Source organism: Mustela nigripes, chromosome 8, assembly GCF_022355385.1.
Source record: "Mustela nigripes isolate SB6536 chromosome 8, MUSNIG.SB6536, whole genome shotgun sequence".
NCBI classification, from domain to species: Eukaryota; Metazoa; Chordata; class Mammalia; order Carnivora; family Mustelidae; genus Mustela; species Mustela nigripes.
The window spans coordinates 12,998,692-13,009,304 of NC_081564.1; the positions used below are offsets into that span (position 1 = coordinate 12,998,692).

The 10,613-nt window shown below is 53.1% G+C and overlaps 1 protein-coding gene across 1 annotated transcript in view; it reads right to left on the bottom strand.

Moving 5' to 3' along the window:
- Nucleotides 1-10,365, bottom strand: part of HRK (harakiri, BCL2 interacting protein) — an 18,095-nt gene extending 7,730 nt beyond the window's left edge. Inside the window, exon 1 of the mRNA XM_059409947.1 lies at nt 9,947-10,365. Within this exon, the coding sequence (XP_059265930.1) occupies nt 10,003-10,278 (276 nt within the window). The 5' untranslated portion in view covers nt 10,279-10,365 and the 3' untranslated portion in view covers nt 9,947-10,002. The remainder of the gene's footprint in view (nt 1-9,946) is intronic.
- Nucleotides 10,366-10,613: the final 248 nt, after the last annotated feature.

Sequence of the window (10,613 nt, forward strand, 5' to 3'; positions counted from 1 at the left end):
TCAGTGCCTCAGTGAGCGGTTGGTCATCAGTGCCTCAGTGAGCGGTTGGTCTTCAGTGCCTCAGTGAGCGGTTGGTCTTCAGTGCCGCAGTGAGTGGTTTGTCTTCAGTGCCTCAGTGAGCGGTTGGTCATCAGTGCCTCAGTGAACGGTTGGTCATCAGTGCCGCTGTGAGTGGATGGTCATCAGTACCTCAGTAAGTGGTTGGTCATCAGTACCTCAGTAAGTGGTTGGTCATCAGTACCTCAGTGAGTGGTCATCAGTACCTCGTGAGTGACTGGTCATCAGTACTTCAGTAAGTGGTTGGTTATCAGTACCTGAGCAGTACCTGAGGACCTGAGCAGTCCATCAGTACCTCAGTGAGTGGTCATCAGTGCCTCCATGACTGGTTGCTTGTCAGTGCCTAACTGAGTGGTGATCAGCAGTTCAATGAGTGGTTATCCTTGCTTCAGTGAGTATTTGGTTATCAGTTCTTCAGTGAGTGGTCATCAATGCCTCAGTGGGAGGTCATCAGTGCCTCAGTGGGGGTGTTCATCAATGCCTCCATGAGTGGCTGGTTATCAGTGCTTCAGTGACTGGCCATCCATGCCTCAGTGAGGGGTCATCAGTGCCTCAGTGAGTGGTTACCAAGTCTATCAGTGAGCAGTGATCAGTTCTATGGTGAGTGGCTACTGATTGTGTAAAGTCTGTGAGGAGAGAGCAGAGAACTGAGAGCTTCTGGCCACTATGAAATTATAGCAGGTGGACCTTGAGTGCACACTAACTGGACTTCCAGAAGGGTCGCACTGAGGGTTGGGAGGCAGCAAGGCAGCAGAGAACTGACACCAAGTCAAATGGGCAGACCCTTTCTACAGTAGTCTTGCTGGCTGTACCCCCATGTTATAACATGCATTTTTGACCCAATAATATCACTGCTAGGAACTTCACTTATTTTTTCTTCACAAAATTGCCCAAACAAGAATATACCTTGTTTATACTACCACCAAATGTGAAACAGCATAAATGTCCCTGGAGAGGGGAACAGATAAGTGAATCATAGTTTGTCCAACAGTGGAACACCATGCAGCCATTAAAAAGGATGATGAAACCTTTCTTTGTTGACATGGGAAGAGATCAGCAATCTATTTTTAGTGGAGAAAAAGCATATTACAGAACAACATGGACAGATGATCTCACTTATTTAAAATAGGGTATGTGTGTATGTGGGTGTGCGTGTACATCAAGGGATGTCTGACAAAGTGGTCCCCTAAAGCAGGGGTTGCAAATTTATATATACGCATGGATCCAGTGACGTGTGCCCAGAAGAGGTCAGGGTGAGCAAGAAAGTCTGTGTACCATCTAAAGGGGCTTCTGATACTCATCCATGGGAATACAGATCTTGTCAGATCTTTCCATTTGTTCGAGAAAAACTGGAAATTCAGGCTTCTTTAAGAAAGTACATGATTTTTCAGTGCAGCGGGGAGAGACACAGGAGCCGAACAAAACCCAGCTGCAGGCCAGATTTAGCCAGGAGACCACCAGGTTGGAACCATTGCCCAGACACTGGGATACCCTTAGATAGAGTCACTGGCATTGAAGGCCACTTCATCTTAACCCTCAATATCTATCTCTGTGCTTCAGTTTCACTGTCTGGAAACTAAGGGAGTTGGGTTAGGTGGTCTCTCAAGTCCTCTCTAGCCCTGGCTATATCTCTAGAATGGTGACCTTTTGGGTCATAGATGTTTTGAGGATTGGATCAAAACCTTAGTTTCTCTCTCAAGGAGGGAGAAATACGGGAGTATGACATCAACCAACTTTATGTGTAATTTTGGGGGGGGGGATTCCAAATTTCTTGAGGCTTCCCTCGAATTCATTCATTTATCTATTCATTCATTATTCATTCATTCATTCATAGTTACTGGATGCCTGCCCTATGCTAGTCACCATTCCCAGGCTGGGCTATAGTGATGGGCAAAGGAAACATGATTGGCACCATCATGGGACCTGGAAGCCAGTGTCACCCAGGTTGGGAAGTCCCGTCCTGGAGGTCAGTGGCTTAAGCAGGCTGCTGGTGAGCCACAAAGTAGGGGACACAACACTGGTAACTGCTTTAAACAAAAGGCTCTAAAAAGTCCCCTATGAGTTCCCACCGTACTATGAGTACAGACCCACAGACTAAATTTGATCTCAAATAATAACACATATCCCGGACTCCCATTTATCATTTTCTACCATTTTCTGAGCATCAGTGACATGTCCCACATTGCTCAGGAGGTAAAGGGACAGGGCGCCTGGGTGGCTCAGTTGGTTAAGCAACTGCCTTCAGCTCAGGTCATGATCCTGGAGTCCCAGGATCGAATCCCAGGATTGAGTCCCACATCGGGCTCCCAGCTCCAAGGGGAGTCTGCTTTACTCTCTGACCTTCTCCCCTCTCATGCTTTCTCTCACTGTCTCTCTCTCAAATAAATAAATAAAATCTTTAAAAAAAAAAAAAAAGGAAGAAGAAGAAGAAGAAGGTAAAGGGATAGTTGATAGGTGGCCAAATATCTGGACCTGATGGAAAAAGCCTGACTCCAGAGTTCACGTGACTTTCCACCAAGCTGTCCTGCCTCCACATAAAATGCAGGTGAATATGACAGTGACCAATGGTTAAAATTTCAGAATCAAGACTTAGGCCCCATGACGTGCCGCCTAAAACATTTTAAATCCGGGCTGTCTTTGAAAGCAGTACCTCTTCTTAAATCCATCCCGTTGCCCCTGACATATTCCCACACTTTGAAGACTACCCCCCACCTCCAAAGCTAAGTTTCCCTGTCTTCAGTAGGTTAGCATCCTTCAGGATTTATTAAGTACCATGTGCTAGGTTGAAGAATGTCAGATGTACACGGTGCCTGGCTGTACCATGGTGATAGGCAGAGGCCGGCAGTCAGGGAAGATTCTCCAAGCTCTTAGTAATATTGCTCGGACTTGGAGTTCCTCCCCGACATCGGGATGGGTGTGCAAGGAGTCCTCTGCATTCCCAGGCCCTCCAGGAATAGCCAGAGGTATGATCCACAAAGAACATTCCCCACAAAATACCACAGATTGAGCTGAGGATGATAACATCCGACTCCAGAAGTCAGTGACATGACTGAGATATGGGAATGAGGGGCAGCGTTTATCCAGAAAGCCCTTCTGGACCTTTACTACATTTTATGCCCTTTAGACAACGGTTACAATGAAAGAATGTTCACATATGCTTTGATAGCAAAGTTCCACTTGGAGGCATTTTTAAGAAAATCATCCATGGGGGCACCTGGGTGGCTCAGTGGGTTAAGCCTCTGCCTTCGGCTCAGGTCAGGATCCCAGGGTCCTGGGACCGAGCTCTGTATCGGGTTCCCTGCTCAGCGGGAAACCTGCTTTGCCGTCTGCACCCCGACTCGTGTCCCCACTCAAAAAAATAAATAAAATCTAAAAAAAAAAAAACCAAAAACCCCAAAAACAAAAAACCACACACACCAGAAAATCGTCCATGATGTTCCCAGAGTTATACACAAAGACGTTCCTCTTCATGTTGGAAATGATCTAAATGTCCAGCAGTAGTGGATTGGGAAGGTAAATGTTGGAACAGCCAAATAATGAAATAGCGAGCAACCTCTAAGGGTGTCATAGCGAGCAACCTCTAAGGGTGTCATAGAAAATATCACAATGAGTGGAGAAATGTCTGTGCTGAAAAGGAGAAGTCAGGCTATAGAGAATAAATATCTAGAGAGAGTCATTCCATTTGTTAAAGCTCCCATCAGTCCATTTTTGAAAATGGAAAGAAGCCTCTCAAAATGTTCATAGTGAGTAGTAAGATAAAAAACAATTCACAAAATTGTCTTTTATTCAGCATTTTCCAAATATTTAATAAGGAAATTGTAATATTGTTTGCAATCAAGAAAAAGCTATTTAAAAAGGGGGGTGTGTCCCATAAATTTTCCCAATGCAATTTAATTCCATCTTGCCCAAGTCTGTGGTCTGCAGAACAAAGGTCCAGGATGGCAACACTCTGTGGGGGCAGCCAATTTTCTCCCCATAGGAAGGTAAAGGAGATCTCTCCTTCCCTGGGCATTTAGCAGTAATAAAAGAATGCATCTCACTGACAGAGTTAAAACAGAGACACCCCCTCCCATAGCAGGACAACAGTTTCGGGCAGGAAAGAGACAGGGAGATGAGGCTAAGTTGAAAGGTGACATTTCTTAAAGTGCTAGAAATCCAGCCAACATCCACAACATTCTGAGGCTCCTGAGGGCTGGGCATCTGTGAACTGGTGCAGGAATCAGGACCTCTCAGACCCTGGCAGCAGGAGAACTTGTTCATTTGCACAGAGAGGCTGCGGTGAGAGTCAGAGCCCGGGTCTCCAGCTCCCGAAGTCTAGAAGCCTCTGAGCCGGGAGCTGGGACTAGTTCATCCCTATTTCCCTGCATCCCAGCACCCGGCTCGTAGCTGGTGCTCAGTGCATCGTGCAACTACATGACAAGGAGCAGAGTCCTCCCTACTGTGTCACATCTAATTCTCCCCCTCCCCCCTGCAAAGCACCTGCTCATTCACTATCTGCACTTGTGAATCCCGTTACTGACGAAAGCCTCTCTGAGCTTGGTTTTCTCACCCCCTACTTCCTGTTGAACTTGGAACCAACTTGGGCTCTGTGCCACGGCCTCATGTAGCCACTCCCTGCCTCTCAGACTTCTTCTTCCCCAAGTTCATGTGGCTTTAGCCACACTCCTCGGGTTTCTTTCTTACTCAGACACACGGAGCAAAATCTCACCTCCCAGACCACTGGTCTTCCTATATGTCCCCCAGAACGCCCTTCTTGCAAGCCTTCACGACCAGCTCCTTCTTGTCAATCAAGTCACGGGTCCCCTGGCTCCTCCTGAAAGTACCCATCCCTAACCACTCATGTAGGTGAGGAGTCCCCTGGGCTCTCTATTACACTGCCTTCCTGGAATACCTTCAGAGTCCTTGGCACTTCCTGAAATTATCTTTGTGTCAGATTGTGTGGTCCAAAAATGGCCACATTATCTCCTATCCCACGTGCTATGCCAGAACCTTGCCACTGGCTCCCAGGGAGAGGTCTTCATTCCATTCCCCTGGAACACGCGCCGGTTGGTGACTTCTTTCTAACCTAAACGACTTCTGAAGCCGGGTCAGAAGAGGCCAAGTGGCTTCCACCTTTGTCCCCTGGAAGCTTGGTCTTGGGGCTCTTTGTCACCAGGTCAGAATCTAACCACGGTGAGGCCGCCATGTTGTGGAAAAGCCTGGGCCACAGAGGAAATGAATGCCAATTCCCCACGCCCTCCTCCCCATGCCCAGCATGATTCCAGCCCCCACCCAGCCTGGAGCAGAGACAGGTCACCCCTATGCCATGTCCGAATCCCTAATGCACAGAATGTGTAAGCATAATCAGACAATTGTTTTAGGCCATGAGGATTTGGAGTAACTAGTTACAGAGCAACAGTAACCAGAACAATCTGTATTAACTTATCATCGGTCTTTTCCCACTAAAATGTACACGAGGGCAGGGCCTTCTATGTCATGGTCCTTCCTGTGACCACCACAGTGCCCTTCACCTAGTAGGTCCTCCAAAGCGATTATTGAGTAAGTGAAAGAAGCTGAATTTGGGGTTACCTATCTTGCATAGTTTCTGACTGATACATCTATCCATTACATAATCATTGCACACCTACTATGCGACAAGCAAGTCACACGCGGTGGGGCATTCCATTGTTCCCATGAAATCCTATCACACTTAACACTGGTGACCAGAGGGAAAACAGAAGTCCCCACATCCCCCCTCTTCCCCCCAGTATAGGTCTGAAAAGCTGCCTGTCAAAAACCAGAGGTTGCCAAATCCACGCAGCCCACATCTGGGGGTGTATTTAATTATCCCCGGGTGCAGCTGTTTTTACACTGACAGCTCAGTCACTTGTGCCCTGGCCTCTTGCTAGGCAAGCGGGTGACTCCAGACAGGGACCATGTGGTGGGCAGGCTGCCAAGGTCCTGCACATCTGGCCCCTTCCCGGGGGGTACCTCCCCAACAGCTGTCTCCTTCCTTTTGGAGTGCTCCCTCCCCTGGTCTAGGCTTTCAGGCTCTAGAAGTAATCCTGGCAGGGGTGCAGTAGGCTGGGTGGGAGGCTAGAGGGATGAGCCTCCGGGTTTAACTACTTAGTCCCCTAAGTACCTGCCAAGAACCAGTTAGCATGTCTGGCCGGCAGGCCAGGCCTTCATTAATTCATTAAAGCAGGCTGCTGCTGGCCCGCTGTCTTCCTTGTCGCCTCCTGGGCCTGCAGAGTCCTCTTCCTCCCCTTCTTCTTGGTCCCAAGGCAAGATTCTGTCCACCAGTGCCCCTTTCTCCCAGCCAGATTCCCTGGCTGTATTCTCTTTCCCTCCCTGCCCCCTCCCAAGGCACAGTTCTCCCTCTCCCCGCCCCTGCCAGCCAGTGCTCACCAGAAAGCATCTTTTGTTCCCTCTCCTGCATCTTTGCTGCTCAGTGACGGGTTAAATCACACCCATCTTCCTCTTGGCCTCCTCTGCCTCCAAGGAGCCTCCCCTGAGGCTCTCGCAGAAAGGGAATCTCGCTAGTGCAAGAATTCACAGCTCATCACCCCCTCTGCTTGCTGTCCTGAGTCTCCTCCTCCCCTGCACCCCCCAAGTCATCTGGGAGGGGCTGTGTGCCCCAATTTCTGATGTTGCCACCAGTCCTTTGGGACGCAAGTGAACCCTCTCTGCCTCAGTTTCCTCTTTGAAATAATAAGAATGGCATTATCCATTTCGTAACAGCCTCTGATGGGTGAGCTAAGTGCCAGGCACTGCACTGGGCACTTTAAATGGATGCTCTCCGATCAGGCTTCCAACAATCCTAGAAGAGGTACAGCTCCAGTTTAGGCTCAGAAAGGTTATGGTTCTTACCCAAGGTCACATTGCCCGCAAGTTTCTAGGCTGGGACTTAAATCCAGTCCCATCTGATTCCTAAAGTCATGCTTTCCCACTGTGCCACCCTGGCCGGGCTGGCCCTGATTCCCCAAGAAGACATGTAGGGATGGTGGGGAACTGCCCCCCCAACAGTGCTCTGGGAAAGGAAACTATTAAATGCACAATCATAAGCATGATAGCTCACATTTGTATCTGCTTCTTGTGCATTTGGCACTGTTCTAGAACGCTCTGGATGTGAATTCATTTCACCCTCGTGACAACACCTTTGCCATAAAGTACTATTATTGTCCCCCACTTAAAATATGGGGAACAGTTAGTAACAGGTGTGTGTGTGTTTAGTTAATGATGACTTCTGAAAGATGCATTGCTGGCTCACAGATGAGGCTCAGGACAAGTTTGTTGACACTGTTGTCCACATGGCCAAGCTCACCCTTAAGGCCTAAGAGAAGAATTTCCTGCCCTATTTGGCTGACTCAGCGCCCCCGGCCCCGGAATACTGAAGGTTTCCTACAAGAATTCTCACTTCTCTAGGATAGGAAGGGTGGAGAGGACCACACATGGAACTCAACAAACTGTCTTTCTCCTGTGGATTTTCTTTCACTTCTTCCTAAGTTTCGGGAGAGCCTAGGGGAAACCTGGGTTCCCCCCAATTAAGTCAAACGCACTCGCAAGGCCCGAGCTGTAGGCAGTAGGCGGCGGGAAAAGAACTCGAGTTTCTGGCATAGGGACCGAGGTTGGGACCCCAAGGCCGGCGAACCCCCGGATGGAAGCTCAGGAATCGGGTGGTCCACAAATCGATCGGTGTCCCCAGGGAGTGAGGCCCGGCGCTGCAGGAAAGCTGAGCCGGGCTTCCTGGGGTTAGGGCACCCGAGGAGGGAGAACTCTGGAGGGTGTGGTTGCAGGGGACATCAGGCGGGAGGAAGAGGAACCCAGGAGTGGCCTGGAGTCCAGAAGCAGCCCGGAACTCTGGGGCAGAAGCGAAGTGAGGAGGGGGTCATAAACCCTACGCCGACAATGACCAATTACCTGGCGACGCCGCCCAGCCAAACTGCCATCGGACCCCTCCCCTGCCCGCGTAGAATCCCTGCCTCCCCGCTCCTCCCCCGGCCCCGGGCGCGGAGAGGCACCCCGGGTCCTCCCCGCGAGCCCTACCCGAGGTCTCCCGCCCCCTCCCGGCCGGCAGCCTCCTCCCGCGGCGCTGGAGAACCCCCAGCCCTGACGAGCCCTCGGCCAGTGAGCCCCCGCGGCGGGCGCCCAGCTTGCCGCACCGCCCGGTCCCGGGAAGGGAGCGCTCTCCCAGCCTGCCTGGACCGCAAAGACCGCAGGAAGCCCTGGCCTGGCCCTCCTACTGGGTTCCTCTCGCGTGCATCCTGCTTCTAATTCACATTCCCACTATCTTTTGCAACTTGTTCTCCAGGCAGTTTCTCTTACTCTCCAGCTTCCCCCATCTTCCCTTTCCTGGTCTCGCCGCCCGCTTTTTCTTTCCCTCTCCTTCCACTTTCTTTCCGCCTTTCCCCAAATTCCAGGCTTTGGGCTTCGCGTCTTCCTCTGGACTTCCTTTTCCTGACCCCCTCCCTGCCCCGTCCAAAATATAGTTCCTGCCCCGGGGATTTGGCAGCCCCAGCCTGGCCCCTTCCGACCCGAGGGCAGCCCCTCTCCCCCGATGGGGAGTGGCGGGTGGGACCTCCGGGAGCCGGGCAGAGAGCGCCCCGAAGCACGCACCTCTCCTCGCCAGCGCCCGGGTTGCGCCGGCCCACGCGACATCTGTCGCCCGCGCTCCCGGCTCACACCCTGCGCACCCCCGCAGCTCCCCGGGCGCTGCCACCCCCCACGCTCCGGCTGCCGCCTCTCCCCGCGGGCGCAGTGCCAGCTTCTCAGGGTGTCGGCGCACGACAGGGCTCCGCCAGGGCAGAACGCTGGGCATCTGTGGGTCGTGGCACCCCCCACGAAGGCTTTCTCACCTTCGACCTTCACCTTCCAGCCCTAGATCCACCTGTGGTGGGACTCAAGCTGATTTTCTCTCCTTCCCCATTCTCCGCAGTTCTACTCTGTTCCAGAATCTGAGAAGACAATCCCTTACACGTTTGGTCCCCTAGGCGCACAGCTAGTGCTCAAAAATTCCCCAGCCCCAAGGGCCTAGTGCACAGAAGATGCTTAGTACCTTTCTCCCACTGGTACCAAACAGTGGGCGCTCAACACTCATTCCCCACTCCCACCAGCGCGCCGCGCCTAGCATGCTGCAAGCTTTCAAACATTCCCTCCCTAAATATTTACGGCCTAGCACCCAGAAGGAGTTCAATAAATGCTCTTTTATGAAGACTTCCCTTTGGGGTTTCCCTAACAGCCTCCGATCCCAGCCTACTTTGGGGGCATCCTTCTCCATCTCAGCTTCAGCCTTCTGGTGAAAAGGAGGCCGAGCTCCTTAAACGGGACACCTCGTTGCAGAAAGAGTGAAGAAGTTGGCAAAGCAGAGAAAAACTGCAAAGTGCGCGGGGCCGTAGAGGAAAGAGCTCCACCGGAAACCTGGAGGAGGAGGCGTCCAGAGAAGCGCACCGGGAGGACCGAGGGATTGCCACTTAAGGAGAACAGGGTTCGGAGACTGGCGACTTAGGACAGCAGACGGCTTGGAAGAGGACGGGGGACTTGCCTTGAACCCGCGACAGACTGTAATTCTTTGGCGTGGCGGGTAACTACGTCCTCGTTGCAAACACACTTTTTACTTGCGCTGTGTGTTTACTTGAGCGCTGGTGGGCATTATGGAGGCTAAAGTCCCCGCCGCCAAGCCATCCCACTAGGAGAGTGGCGAGATGCGCTTAAGGAGTCGAGAAAAGAAGACAGAACCGACCCGACCCTTAGAAGGAGAGATGGGAGCTGGAGGGGAGAAGGCTGGCGAGAGAAGAGAGCAGGGGAAAAAAGAGATGGGAAGAAGAGAAAGCAAACTTGGTCTCTCTGGCGCTCCTAGCCTGCCGGGTAGGACCAGTCCCCAGCCGCCGCGCCCCGGCGCGCGCTCGCGTACCTGTTGCTCTCTCCGGCTGGGTCTCGGCTCCGGCCCCACCAAGAAGCCCCGCGTTCCTACAAGTTCCGCCTGCCGAGCAGCCAGGCCGCCAGCGCCGCCACCTGCGCGGCCGCGCACAGCCAGGGCCAGTAGGTGGGGAGCGCGCCGGGCGCCGGCGCCCTCCGGCTCCGCGCGCGGCGCCGCCACATGGTGCGCTGGTGCAGCTCGTCGCCGAGCGCCTTGAGCCGAGCGGCGGTGAGCTGCGCGGCGGACGAGCGCAGACCCAGGCGGCCCGCGCTGCAGGCGCACACCGCCGGGGGCCCGCGGCCGCGGTGCAGGGGGCACGGACACATGACCGCTCGCCTCGCTCCCTCCCCGCGCTCGGGCCGCCCCTCGCCTCCGCTCCCTCCGGCCTCTGCGCCTGCCTCCGCCGCGCTCCAGCCGCCGGGGGCCTCCCCTGGACACCAAGTTTCTCCTTGTGTTGTGCGTTTGTTGTGCTGACGGCGCTATTATTAATTAAAGTGTCACATGGTGGAGGGGGGCGGGGAGGGCGCGGGGAGGGGGGTTACATCATCCGGCCCCCGGGGGGGGGGGCTGCAGGCAGAAGAAACCGAGAGGTAACTTTTAACCCTAGCGGCGCCGGCAGCGAGAGGGCGCGCGTTGGAGAGAGGAGGAGCACGGCGCGCTG